We start from the raw sequence: 11191 nt of genomic DNA on the forward strand, positions 1-11191 counted from the left end.
TTTAGATTTAATTACTGTACTTTTTTAATGACAAGATGCAATTATGATATCATTTTTTATATAAACAAACCAATTTTTAATGTATCTACATAAAAATATTCAAATGTTCTTCACCCTCTTTTTTTGAACCTTAACAACTACAGTGGAACCTCGCATAATGAGCAATTCGCTTAACGAACAAAATTAATAGTAATAAAAATTAATCGCTTAATTGCACGCTTGTTACATCATTTTTAAAACTTGTGTACACATATAATGTGTATTTTTGAATATGTTTCATTAAATTCGTTAAAAGAGGTTCCACTTTACATATTTTTTTCAAATCTCATTCAGTCCTAATTACTGTATTATTTGACTAACAAAATTCAATCAAAAGAATGATTAAAATAAAAGGAATCAAACATAATTTGTACATGTTTTTTGCTAACAACAAGGACGAATCAAGTAAATGTTTGTAGGTTTAATCAGTGAATTCATTCCATTTATCAGAGGATGTATGTACATTATAGAAATGTATTATAATCTGGGTCCCACCCTCATCTACACGTTCACATGTATTATTGTATAATGGAACGGAATCATAATGATTATTAATTTGATGTGTATGGCGTGTTGCTTGCGTATTACACGAAAGGACGGAATTTCTTTTCCATTGTGATTGCAATTTCATTTCATTAAATAAGCGCTCCGGAAAATTTGCCATTCCCTTACACGATGCGACCTAATGAAACAAGTTTGCTTTATTACTTCTTTATTAATGGAACGAGACCACCCGCAAAAAAATGGGGCTAATTTAATTATTCTATTAAAATATGTGTATCTTTCATACACGGGTTAAAACCCTTCACATTAGCATTTACTATTAGCAAATAATATTTAATAAAATTCATTCAATATTTAAGTTTAAGAAATGATTTGAATTTTGCTTACTTTTTGACCAAATTCAACAAATATCAGAGACAAAATTATAAAATTGTACAATAATTTCTTTATTAGAACAAATAATTGTATTTTTTTTTTGCAAAATAATGAAAGCATACTTAGAGTATTTGAACCTTTTTGCAAACTCAAGAAAAACATTATAAAAACGTACTTAAAGTTACACAAAATAAATTTTAAATTATTTATATTAATTTCTGTTTTAGTTCAAAGAATTGTATTTGAACCAATTTACAAACGAATGAACAAATATCTTCTACATAATTATAAATCAATTTGACTCAAAATAATAGTTTAGAAACGATGATTATCTTTGTTTGGGAGTTAGAAAAATAGTTCAAATTTGAATTACTCATACATGATGGTTTTAAAGTCCTCAATTAATCCGGTTTCAAATAGTGCGGGATATCGAGGGAACCGATTAACTGCACTATACTATATCTCTTTTTTACTAGTGGAGTATTAAAATTCAATTTGACTCAAAATAATAGTTTATAAATGATGATTATCTTCGTTTGGGAGTTAGAAAAATAGTTCAAATTTGAATTACTCATACATGATGGTTTTAAAATCCTCAATTAATCCGGTTTCAAATAGTGCGGGATATCGAGGGAACCGATTAACTGCACTATACTATATCTCTTTTCTTTTAGAGGAGTATTAAAATTCAATTTGACTCAAAATAATAGTTTAGAAATGATGATTATCTTCGTTTGGGAGTATGAAAAATAGTTCTAAATTGAATTACCATGCGACTTACACATGAAGGTTTTAAAGTCCTCAATTAATCCGGTTTCAAATAGTGCGGGATATCGAGGAAATCGATTACCTGCACTATACTATATCTCTTTTCTTCTAGAGGAGTATTAAAATTCAATTTGACTCAAAATAATAGTTTAGAAATGATGACTATCTTTGTTTGGGAGTTAGAAAAATAGTTCAAAATTGAGCTACCATGCGACTTTCAAATAGTGCGGGATATCGAGGGAATCGATTACCTATATTTCTTTTCTTCTAGAGGTGTAATTAAATTCAATTTGACTCAAAAGAATGATGATTATCTTCGATTGGAAGTTAGAAAAATAGTTCAAAATTGAGTTACCATGCGACTTATACATGAAGCACCAAGTTTAGTTAGTTTTAAATGAAGAAACCACTTAATTATTAAGATTAATTGAAAATCGATTGTAACTTTATAATTGTCAAATAAATATAGATGATTGCTGTATAGATAAGTAAGATTTAAGAACAGTGATCAATTACCAAATAACATTTTCATCAAGAGAAAAAAATATTCTTTTCGTATATCTAAAATTCAACAAAATTTATCTTGTTCTAGAAAGAAAATCCGAATTATTGTTTATTAAATAACTAATTAACTTTTATCTTTATTATATAATTGCATTATTAAACTATACGTCTGAGAATCCAAACACAGAAAGAAAGAGAATGTGAGAACGCCTAATGATAATTGCTAAATCGATGAAGGATAACAAAATTAAACGTAATTAATTCATCAACTATAATAAATGATTCTAAAAATTAAATTATAAAAAAATACAACTTTTGATAATAGACGAAATTTTGGTTGAAAGAACAAATAAATTTAGTTAATTAGAAAAAAAAAAAAATAATTGGATAACTAATCAAAATTAGTAAATGAATAAATAATTTCATTATAAACAAGTTCAAAATTTTATTGAAATTGAGGATTAGTGGACAAAATAAAAAAATATTATGAAAATTTGTACTTTAATAACTTAACTTAATTACTTAAAAAAAAAACATTAAGGATTCATAATTTCAATAAAAAGTATGAGTAAAACAAACCTATAAAAAACTTAGCAGGTGTTAAATACCTGAGACAGTAATTTCAAATCCATAGAGGTCCTCCTAGATTTCCCCGAATCGACACGCAGTATTCCAGCGGGAACACTCTTGACCACGCTCGAATCCTTTCCGCACTCGGCTTCCCTTTGACACGGATTTCCTTCCCTGGACTCGTTTTTTCTCCATTCCTTATCCATTATTACAGTCCACCCACGTTTCCTTCTCCTCTCCTTTTCACTTGCACTCACTTTACGCGGTTTACTGAATAAAAATTGCAATTGCAGTTGTTATATAACTCTCAGGACATTCGAAACGCAGCATCCGCAAAACTTTTGAAAACTGTACAACGCTGAAGTGAAGTGTCCAGTATATTAGAGTGTATATCGTGTTGACATGACTAGTTACTTATGCAAAACCACACCTAACTCTATAGGTCGTCTGCCACCCACATCCTGCTGTCCCGTCTGTCCTTTAACCACCCCCTTATGCACATACATTAGCAGATCATATCTATCTCTCTCTCCTGGAAATTATTATGACTTATAATTAGGTTTATTAGAATTGGCGCACTTCTAGCCAATTACCTGTAATGGAAACTAGCAGTTTTTTTTATCGTCCCATTATGACATTCTAAAACTAATGGCTCGCTCCCAATTATTTCTTTTTCATTTTAATTATGTCTAAATTACTCAAGAGAATTACTTAACTCGGTTGAACGCAAATCAGTATTTCTTTTTTATCTGAGTAAAATTAATGCCCCTTTTTTCTATTGATCTATAATCAAAATTTTCAGACAAAGTTATCAAAAGTAATCAGACTTTTCTTCTAAATTGATTTGGAGATTAATGCACAGAAAGGACAATGTGAGAACGTCTAACGATAATTGCTAAATTGATGAAGGATAACTTCATAATCAACTATAAAAAATGTTTTTTTAAATGAAATTATAAAAAATTACAACTTTTGATAACAGACGAAATTTTGGTTGAAAGCATAAATAAGTTTTGTTAATTATAAAAAATATATAAATTTAAAATAATTTTATAAATTGGCAGTATTGCAATAAAAATTAGTAATTAATAAATTATTTCTATATAAACAACTCAAAATTTTCTTGTCATTGAGGATTAGTGTACAAAATGAAAAACTATAATGAAATGATCCAAAAAAGCTTTAATTAGAATATTTTATAAGTTAATTTTGATTTGATTGATTCAATAATTATACATAAATAAGTTTCTTTTTTCATTTTCTTTATGTCTAAATTACTCAAGAGAATTACTTAATTCGGTTGAACGCAAATCAGTATTTCTTTTTTGTCTGCAATTTTTTCTATTGATCTATAATCAAAACTTTCGGACAAACTTAGCAAAAGTAATCATAATTTTTTTCCTAAATTGATTTGATGATTAATACTTAAGATATTATTAGATTATATAGACGTTCATTATTACATTTTTCACTACGAAGATGACTGAAATCTTAATTAAGATGTATTAGCAAGAAGATAGTCTTACAATAAAAAAAAAACTTATTGAGACATAAACGAAACGTTTTTATATAAAAAAACAATGCAAATGAAGAACAAAACAATTAATAAATCACATTAAATGATCTTAATAAAATTACATCAGTGCCTTGCATAGTCCGGTTTCATTCGGACTATTTGAAACCGGACTAATAGATAAACAAAATGAACTTGAAACGGTAGACTTCACTACTAATTTTTTAGAACTTAGTTTTATAAAGCTCAATTAAAATTTAGTTTGTTTTGAAATTTTAAATCCACATTATAGTGAACCCAGATTGAAGATGATTTAAATCTTAATTAAGAATTACAATAAACAAAAACTTATTGAGACAAAAATGAAACGTTTTTATATAAAAAAAAAATCATTGCAAATGAAGAACAAAACAATTAATGAAACACATTAAACAATCTTAAAAAAATTACATCATTGCCTCGCATAGTCCGGTTTCATTCGGACTATTTGAAACCGGAATAATAGATAAACAAAATAAAGTTGAAGCGGTAGACTTGACTACTAATTTTTTAGAACTTAGTTTTGTAAAGCTTAATTAAAATTTAGTTTGTTTTGAAATTTTAAAACCGGACTATAGTGAACCCGAATTGATCGAAGCCGGACTATGCGAGGAATTACCGTATATCAAAAATGATTTAAATTGGAGTAAAAAACAATTTATTTACAATGATATACCTTCATTAAATAGAAGGTAAATTGCGAAAAAAAAATACATTTTTTTAAGTTATTTAGATCAGTGATTCTCAAATATTTCGCAAAAAAATTAATGAAAGATCAATTCTAGATGTTTTCTTCGGGGTGTCGTAGAATCTTTCTATATACAAAAGGGGGTCGCAGATACTTTTTATGTCTAAAAGGGTTTCGCGGACGAAAAAGATTGAAAATCACTGATTTAGATAAACATGACTACTCTGATAATAAATCAATTTAATTAAAATTATATTCCAGAAACTAATTTCATGAGTTTAAAAAAAAATATAATAAAATAAGTTTGAGAAACTCTTCTATAATAGAATTTTCTAAGAAAAATAATACAATTATGTAATGTTAAATATACTTTATTTGTCATATTTCTACAGTACAAAAATCAGTCACGCAATCGACAATCACTATTCAACTGAAATACAATTTGATACAATAGCTTAATCAGCCTTGAACGCATAACTAAGTTTACAAAATATAATAAAATAATTGAAAAATAAAAAACAGAACTCTTAAAATAAATACTATTAAATAATACATTGGAATGTTACACTAAATTGGGATAAAAAATACAATAAAATGAACACAATTCAAACAAACATTCTTCGAAAAAAATACATACAATTTTCGACTTATCTCGAGAAAATAGGTCTATTTTTAATTGTCCTGTCCTAAATACACATATATTGACTATAAAGTCTCTAATATTAACTTATTTATATGCCATTATCTAATCATAAATATACTCTAAATCAGCGTTTTTTGACGTTTTGACAGACGGTGACAGCTGTAATTTCGCGAGCCATTAAAGAGACACATAGGTTAAGAAACGCTGAATAATTATTTTATCAAGTCTTCAATCCGATCTTGTTCGAGTTTGTACGCTCCAATCAAACTTACAATAAACAATTTCAAATTTTAATTATAACAAAAATGTAACATAATTATTAAAAAATGTAATTAAATGCATTAATTATAATATTATTAGAAATGTTTAGAATTATAATCGTAAAATTAATTATAAATTCGAACGAACAAAATAAATTAAATTAACGAATAAAAACGATTCCAACTGTCATCATTCATTTATTTATTACCATGGCAGTTTCTTACTGGACTGACTTAATATTTACAACTTAACATTAAGATAATCTTCATATTTATTTAGATTCTATAACTTTACTTATATTTTTTTCTGCGATAATTATAATGTGTTAATTAAAATACATATTGTCTTAATTTTTAACAAATTTTACCTCGTTTTTTTGATATTTTTTTCATTTGTGAACTTTCGATACTTCTTAATATTATTAATATTTATTACATTGCAGATAGTTCCTAAATTACGAATACCCGTTTTACGAATTTTACTTCGTAAAAACAAGACCTTTCTGCACAGACAACGAGAACATTTTTTTTATCATTAACATTAATATTACACTATTAATAAGTTAACTACTGGAATATTAAAGTTTTACGTAATACTTTTCCTATATAATATAAATAGAATACGGATAAATCTTTATATAATTTGTAATCGAATAATTAATTAGATATAGAACATAGTTATAATTAATTGTATCAATTATAAAATGTCGTGAATCAAAATCAAGTTTTTTCATTTTATATAAACAAAATAATAATTGTGGAATCAATTTCCTGGGAAGAAAATCCAACTCTTCTTGATGCGCTTCTTGATTGACTGTCAAAAGGTCGTTACCTTCCCAAGCTTGAGGCCGAGCAGTTTTCGTTGTTTCCTCGTGCTCAGTTTCGATAACAATGATTTTGTTCCTTCGATGATGGCGCGCTCTTCGTCATCTTCGTCCCCTTGATCCTGGCACGAGACGAATCCGCTCTCCGGACGTGAAATTGATATCGGTTCAAGAAGTTCGAACCATCTTTCCACTTTCGCAGTGGAACTTAACTATATTCAAAAAAGCAAAGAAAATCAGTATTAATATGTGTTGTGTGATGTCTTGGAGATGTTGCAAACATATTCATGAAACTGTACTACCGTTTCTCGGGCAGATAGACTTAGGACCAATAAATTATGTAACTATAAATATATAACATGTTTTAACCATTAAGATTTAGTATCTGTTGTGTTATGAAGTACTGCTCATAATCAAGGCCATCTTATCATTAGGCACCCTGACCGGGCCCACGAGACTTTTTGGGGCCCACAGGAAAAAATAATTCACTTTTTTGTCCATTTAAACTAGAATTCATTTTTTAACCAAAACTTGTTATTTCACTTCTTACATAACCAAATAGTTTCTATATAATAAAAAATCTGTTTTTTTATGTCTTTATGGATACAAGTTTTTAAATATAGTTTAAAATCTATCAACATAAATTAAAGTAATTTAACATGATTTTTCGTAATTTGAGGAGATGACTCTTGAATATAACCAATCAAAAATTTAATAACTAAAAAATACTTTAATAAGTAAAAATTGAGATAAAATTGTAGTCAGATTTGTAATTGTAAAAAGTTTTGTTGTTTTGCATTTTTTCTCATTCTTCCAATATTTGATATCTTGTCAAAATTATCTTACTAATTATACATCTCTTAAGTTTCAAAAGATGTCAAAAAAAAATAGAAGAAATCGGGAAGAAAAACGTAGTTAAATATACGAATAAATAGTTTTTCTTTCTAATATCAAATCTGTAAACATGAAAAAAATAAATAAAACCCTGAAAAGAAAAATAGTAACTCAATTAGTAATTTAATATTTATATACATGTTAGTAAGGATAAGAGATAGATTTGAGACAAATAACAAGAAATATGCTGGATAAGTAGGAATTATAGGGTAATTCATATATTCAATACTGTGAGATAGGCAAGCAGACGTACCGGAACTTTCATTATAGTTTTAATCATTTCAAATATACATTGTATAACTCTGTACAATAAGTGATGTAACAACTATAATATCGATACAGGGCGTACTTGTGATAAGCTAAATAACATAGCTAAGAAATAATGTACAGATTCTGATAACGTTTACAAAAAAAATACTGTCTTGCAGTTAATCAAATGTTTCCTTCCCACTTGATCCACCATTCACATCGTGAAACTGAAAACACAAGAGCTTCGACCAGTTCTCTTCCCACACACACATCCGTAGTACGAACATATTGCAATTTACATATAAAATAAATAAAACACACGATTTATTTTACTTTACTTATTAATAATCTACAATATTATTATTTAAATTTGTGTAATCTTCTCTCCAGTAACGAATCTTATTTCCAATAACAAATTCGTTGAATCTTCTCCCCAATATCAAACAATGAATAATCACTTGGTTGTGTGTCTTGCCCATGCCGTCCTCTGCACTTGTGACATGAGTTCGCTCCTATTTGGGACTTTTTCGCTGGTGGAACGCGTTATGGTGGGGACGGAGTTCGGTTTCAAATCGCCTCCGAGATGCAAAGAAGATAGAAGATTTGCTGTGTCATCGGTGTTTGATGGTACAGGGACTATGACGTGCACTCTCCCTGAACTATCTGTGGTTGTTAACGTACCCATTTGCGAGAGGGGCTTGATGTATCTGGGCTCGGATTTCCTGTCCGGCCTTGAAAGTTGCATCTCCGAACGTACTTGCAAATTGTTCGATTGATTTGGCATTTGATTCAGGTTCTGTTGCGATTGCTGCCTTTGCTGTTGCTGGAAACCCAAGTTTTGTTGTTGTTGCTGCTGCTGTTGCTGAAGGTTCTGCTGGGATTGGTACTGCTGCTGCGTTTGGTACGCGTCGTTGCTGCGCGCCGGGCTCGGCCTCTTGTCCAGAACCGGACTTCCGGTATAAGAATGTCTTAGAGGTATCGGAGATGATGGGAACTTCTTCTGCGGCGGTGGCTGCAGCGTGTAGTTGTTGTTCATCAGTGGATTTCCATATAGGCTTGACAGGTATCCCAGGTTTTGGCCGTAGTTGCAGGGATACTGTGGAGGCGTGTAGCCGCTCAGGGATTGTATCCGCTGCAGGAGCTGGTTCTCGAAGGAATATTCGTTTTGGGGCATATTGAAGTTGAATACACCGCCGCCGGGATTAAACGTAGTCCGTAGCGGCGACGGCGGCAGGCAAGATGTCACTGCTCTGTTCTCTATAAGCCCTTGAGGATTCAGACCTAACGCCTGCAACACTGGGCTGTGCTCCAACGAATTGGAGTCCGTATACTCCCCATGATAACTGGACTCCTGCTGCTGCTGTTGTTGCTAAAGGGACAGAAAATACCATATACCCACTGAGCCACGTCTAAACTAGGCTTGTTAATTCGGCAAACACACACACAACTACGGCTATGTTATTACCTAACACTTAGTTCGTGTGTAGATGTCTAGGAGTAAATGATTATTGTTATCCGGTTTGTGTAAGACCTGTACAAACAAAACAAAAAAACAAAACACAACAACTTACAAAAACGAAAACACTCACTTAGATTATTATTTAATATATTTTTTTTGGGTAAGCCGATGCTGCGGGCAGGTTGCATCAAAATCTGCGACATCAAGCGCGACACAACTGCGATAATAGATAGAATCATCATCATCATATTAGAAACGCAACGAAATAAAAGTCGAAAACGATAAGTTTCATGCATAGTTCAACAACAACTCTTTTGGAGATGTTTTTGTAAAGCAACTAATTCGGGAATTTGGCTCAAGCCATGCGTACGTACCTGAGGCATTGCCATCAGTGGAGAGCTCTGTGGAATATTCGCCGCTTTGTCCGTTCCTTGCAGATGCGATACCAGAGCCGCAATGTGATCCAATAATTCGCGATTGTGAACCAATAATTGGTGGGTCCTAGCTTGAGCCTCCAGTCTTGCACTCTGCAAAAGACACAATCAAAGATCAAAAAACATACAAACATAGAACAATCAATATCATACAGAAGAAATACTACCTAAATCTGTTAGAGTCTAATGGTTAGTACTTTTTACATCCTGACTGAATTACTTTGAATTACAGAATAGACATAGATTTAAAATTATGGTATAAAGGTGCATCCGCACTTTGAGTGACATGAGACATCTGTCGTAAACTATATTCACTGAAAAATAAGTATGTCTCACTGTACGTAAACATATGAAATTTGTGTAGAGTATGTAAAATTAGACTATTTATAAGTTCAATCAACAGAAACTCTACTTTTAGGTATCCGGACTAAGATTACTTTTATTACATTAGCTTACGAAAAATTACAAACTTTGAGAATTAAAAATCTGTACTTTAATTTAAAGATTAGACATCAACGAAAATACCCTAGAATACTAACAACCTAAGTTATTATAAAAAAAAATCAAAATGCTAATTTGAATCTCATTTATGATATGTGTAGGTTACTGGAATGAGAATCAAGGGTAGTCATATCTAAATCAACGCAATTATCTATAATTAGTTTAGAAAATACCTGTTCAGCAGCCAACTGTTCCCTAGCTAATTGCAACTGTGCCATCGCTGCTTGAGTCTGCTGCGTCTGTTGGTCCAATTGCTCCTTCAACAGTTGAAGCTCATGATGCACCGATAGCGCGCTTCCCGCCGCCGGAATGGAAGAATTTCCGCTTCCGCTTCCCGCCGACAACAAGCCATCACTATGCGGCGAAGCATACGTCTCTCCGGATGTCTGAAACCGCAAATCACCATCGATATTTAGATAACTTCCAAATGATTAAGTCAAATATAATTGTAATACCAGTAAAGACTTTTTGGATGTGTTGTTGTGGGTAGGCGGCGGCGCTAGCATGTCCAGCGGTGAAAACTTCGAGTTGTCTTGAGCCGTTTTATGCATTATGCCTTCAGCAGGACTCAGGTCTTTGTAAGATGAACTCTCATCAGGTAGTGACAACTTTTCGCTAGCTGCTTCAAGAGTATCTGGAAAACATGGCGATAGTTGTTTTAATAATTTTTCTCCTAACCAGATGCAAAAAGAAACTATTCGAAGGTAAACTAACCCGAAACGCTCATTTCGTAAATAGAGTATGAGCGTTAATGCGAATAATAAAGTTTTATGATGTTATTCGAAATGTTAAAAGTAAATGCGGTGTAAACACACCCGACTCAACTGGATGGACGTTGCAAAAAAAAAGAGGAGAAGATAGTAAACAATAAAACAGGAAATAAACGTGTGTATAACCGTGCAACCTGTTCTATTTATTTATATAACA

At 30.9% G+C, this 11191-nt stretch overlaps 2 protein-coding genes across 2 annotated transcripts in view; both read right to left on the bottom strand.

The window, feature by feature from the left end:
- Positions 1 to 2966, bottom strand: part of LOC108557240 (transmembrane channel-like protein 3) — an 8565-nt gene extending 5599 nt beyond the window's left edge. The window contains exon 1 of the mRNA XM_017913682.1: positions 2799 to 2966. Coding sequence (XP_017769171.1) covers positions 2799 to 2966 — 168 coding nt within the window. The remainder of the gene's footprint in view (positions 1 to 2798) is intronic.
- A 4905-nt stretch (positions 2967 to 7871) lies between these two features.
- Positions 7872 to 10991, bottom strand: LOC108557241 (capon-like protein). The gene is made up of 5 exons (XM_017913683.1): positions 10979 to 10991; positions 10720 to 10898; positions 10438 to 10650; positions 9704 to 9856; positions 7872 to 9239 (listed from the first exon to the last, which is right to left on the bottom strand). Exons 1-5 carry the CDS (start codon positions 10989 to 10991, stop codon positions 8325 to 8327), a joined length of 1473 nt encoding a protein of 490 aa, XP_017769172.1. The 3' UTR covers positions 7872 to 8324.
- Positions 10992 to 11191: the final 200 nt, after the last annotated feature.

The sequence above is a fragment of the Nicrophorus vespilloides genome, unplaced genomic scaffold (assembly GCF_001412225.1).
Source record: "Nicrophorus vespilloides isolate i.1.1-1 unplaced genomic scaffold, Nicve_v1.0, whole genome shotgun sequence".
Taxonomy (NCBI): Eukaryota; Metazoa; Arthropoda; class Insecta; order Coleoptera; family Silphidae; genus Nicrophorus; species Nicrophorus vespilloides.

Coding starts and splice junctions, on each gene's coding strand:
- LOC108557241 (XM_017913683.1), bottom strand. Junction 10,651..10,719: donor CATCCAAAAAGTCTTTACTG/GTATTACAATTA, acceptor TTGCGGTTTCAG/ACATCCGGAGAGACGTATGC. Junction 9,240..9,703: donor CACTGATGGCAATGCCTCAG/GTACGTACGCAT, acceptor CTGTCCCTTTAG/CAACAACAGCAGCAGCAGGA.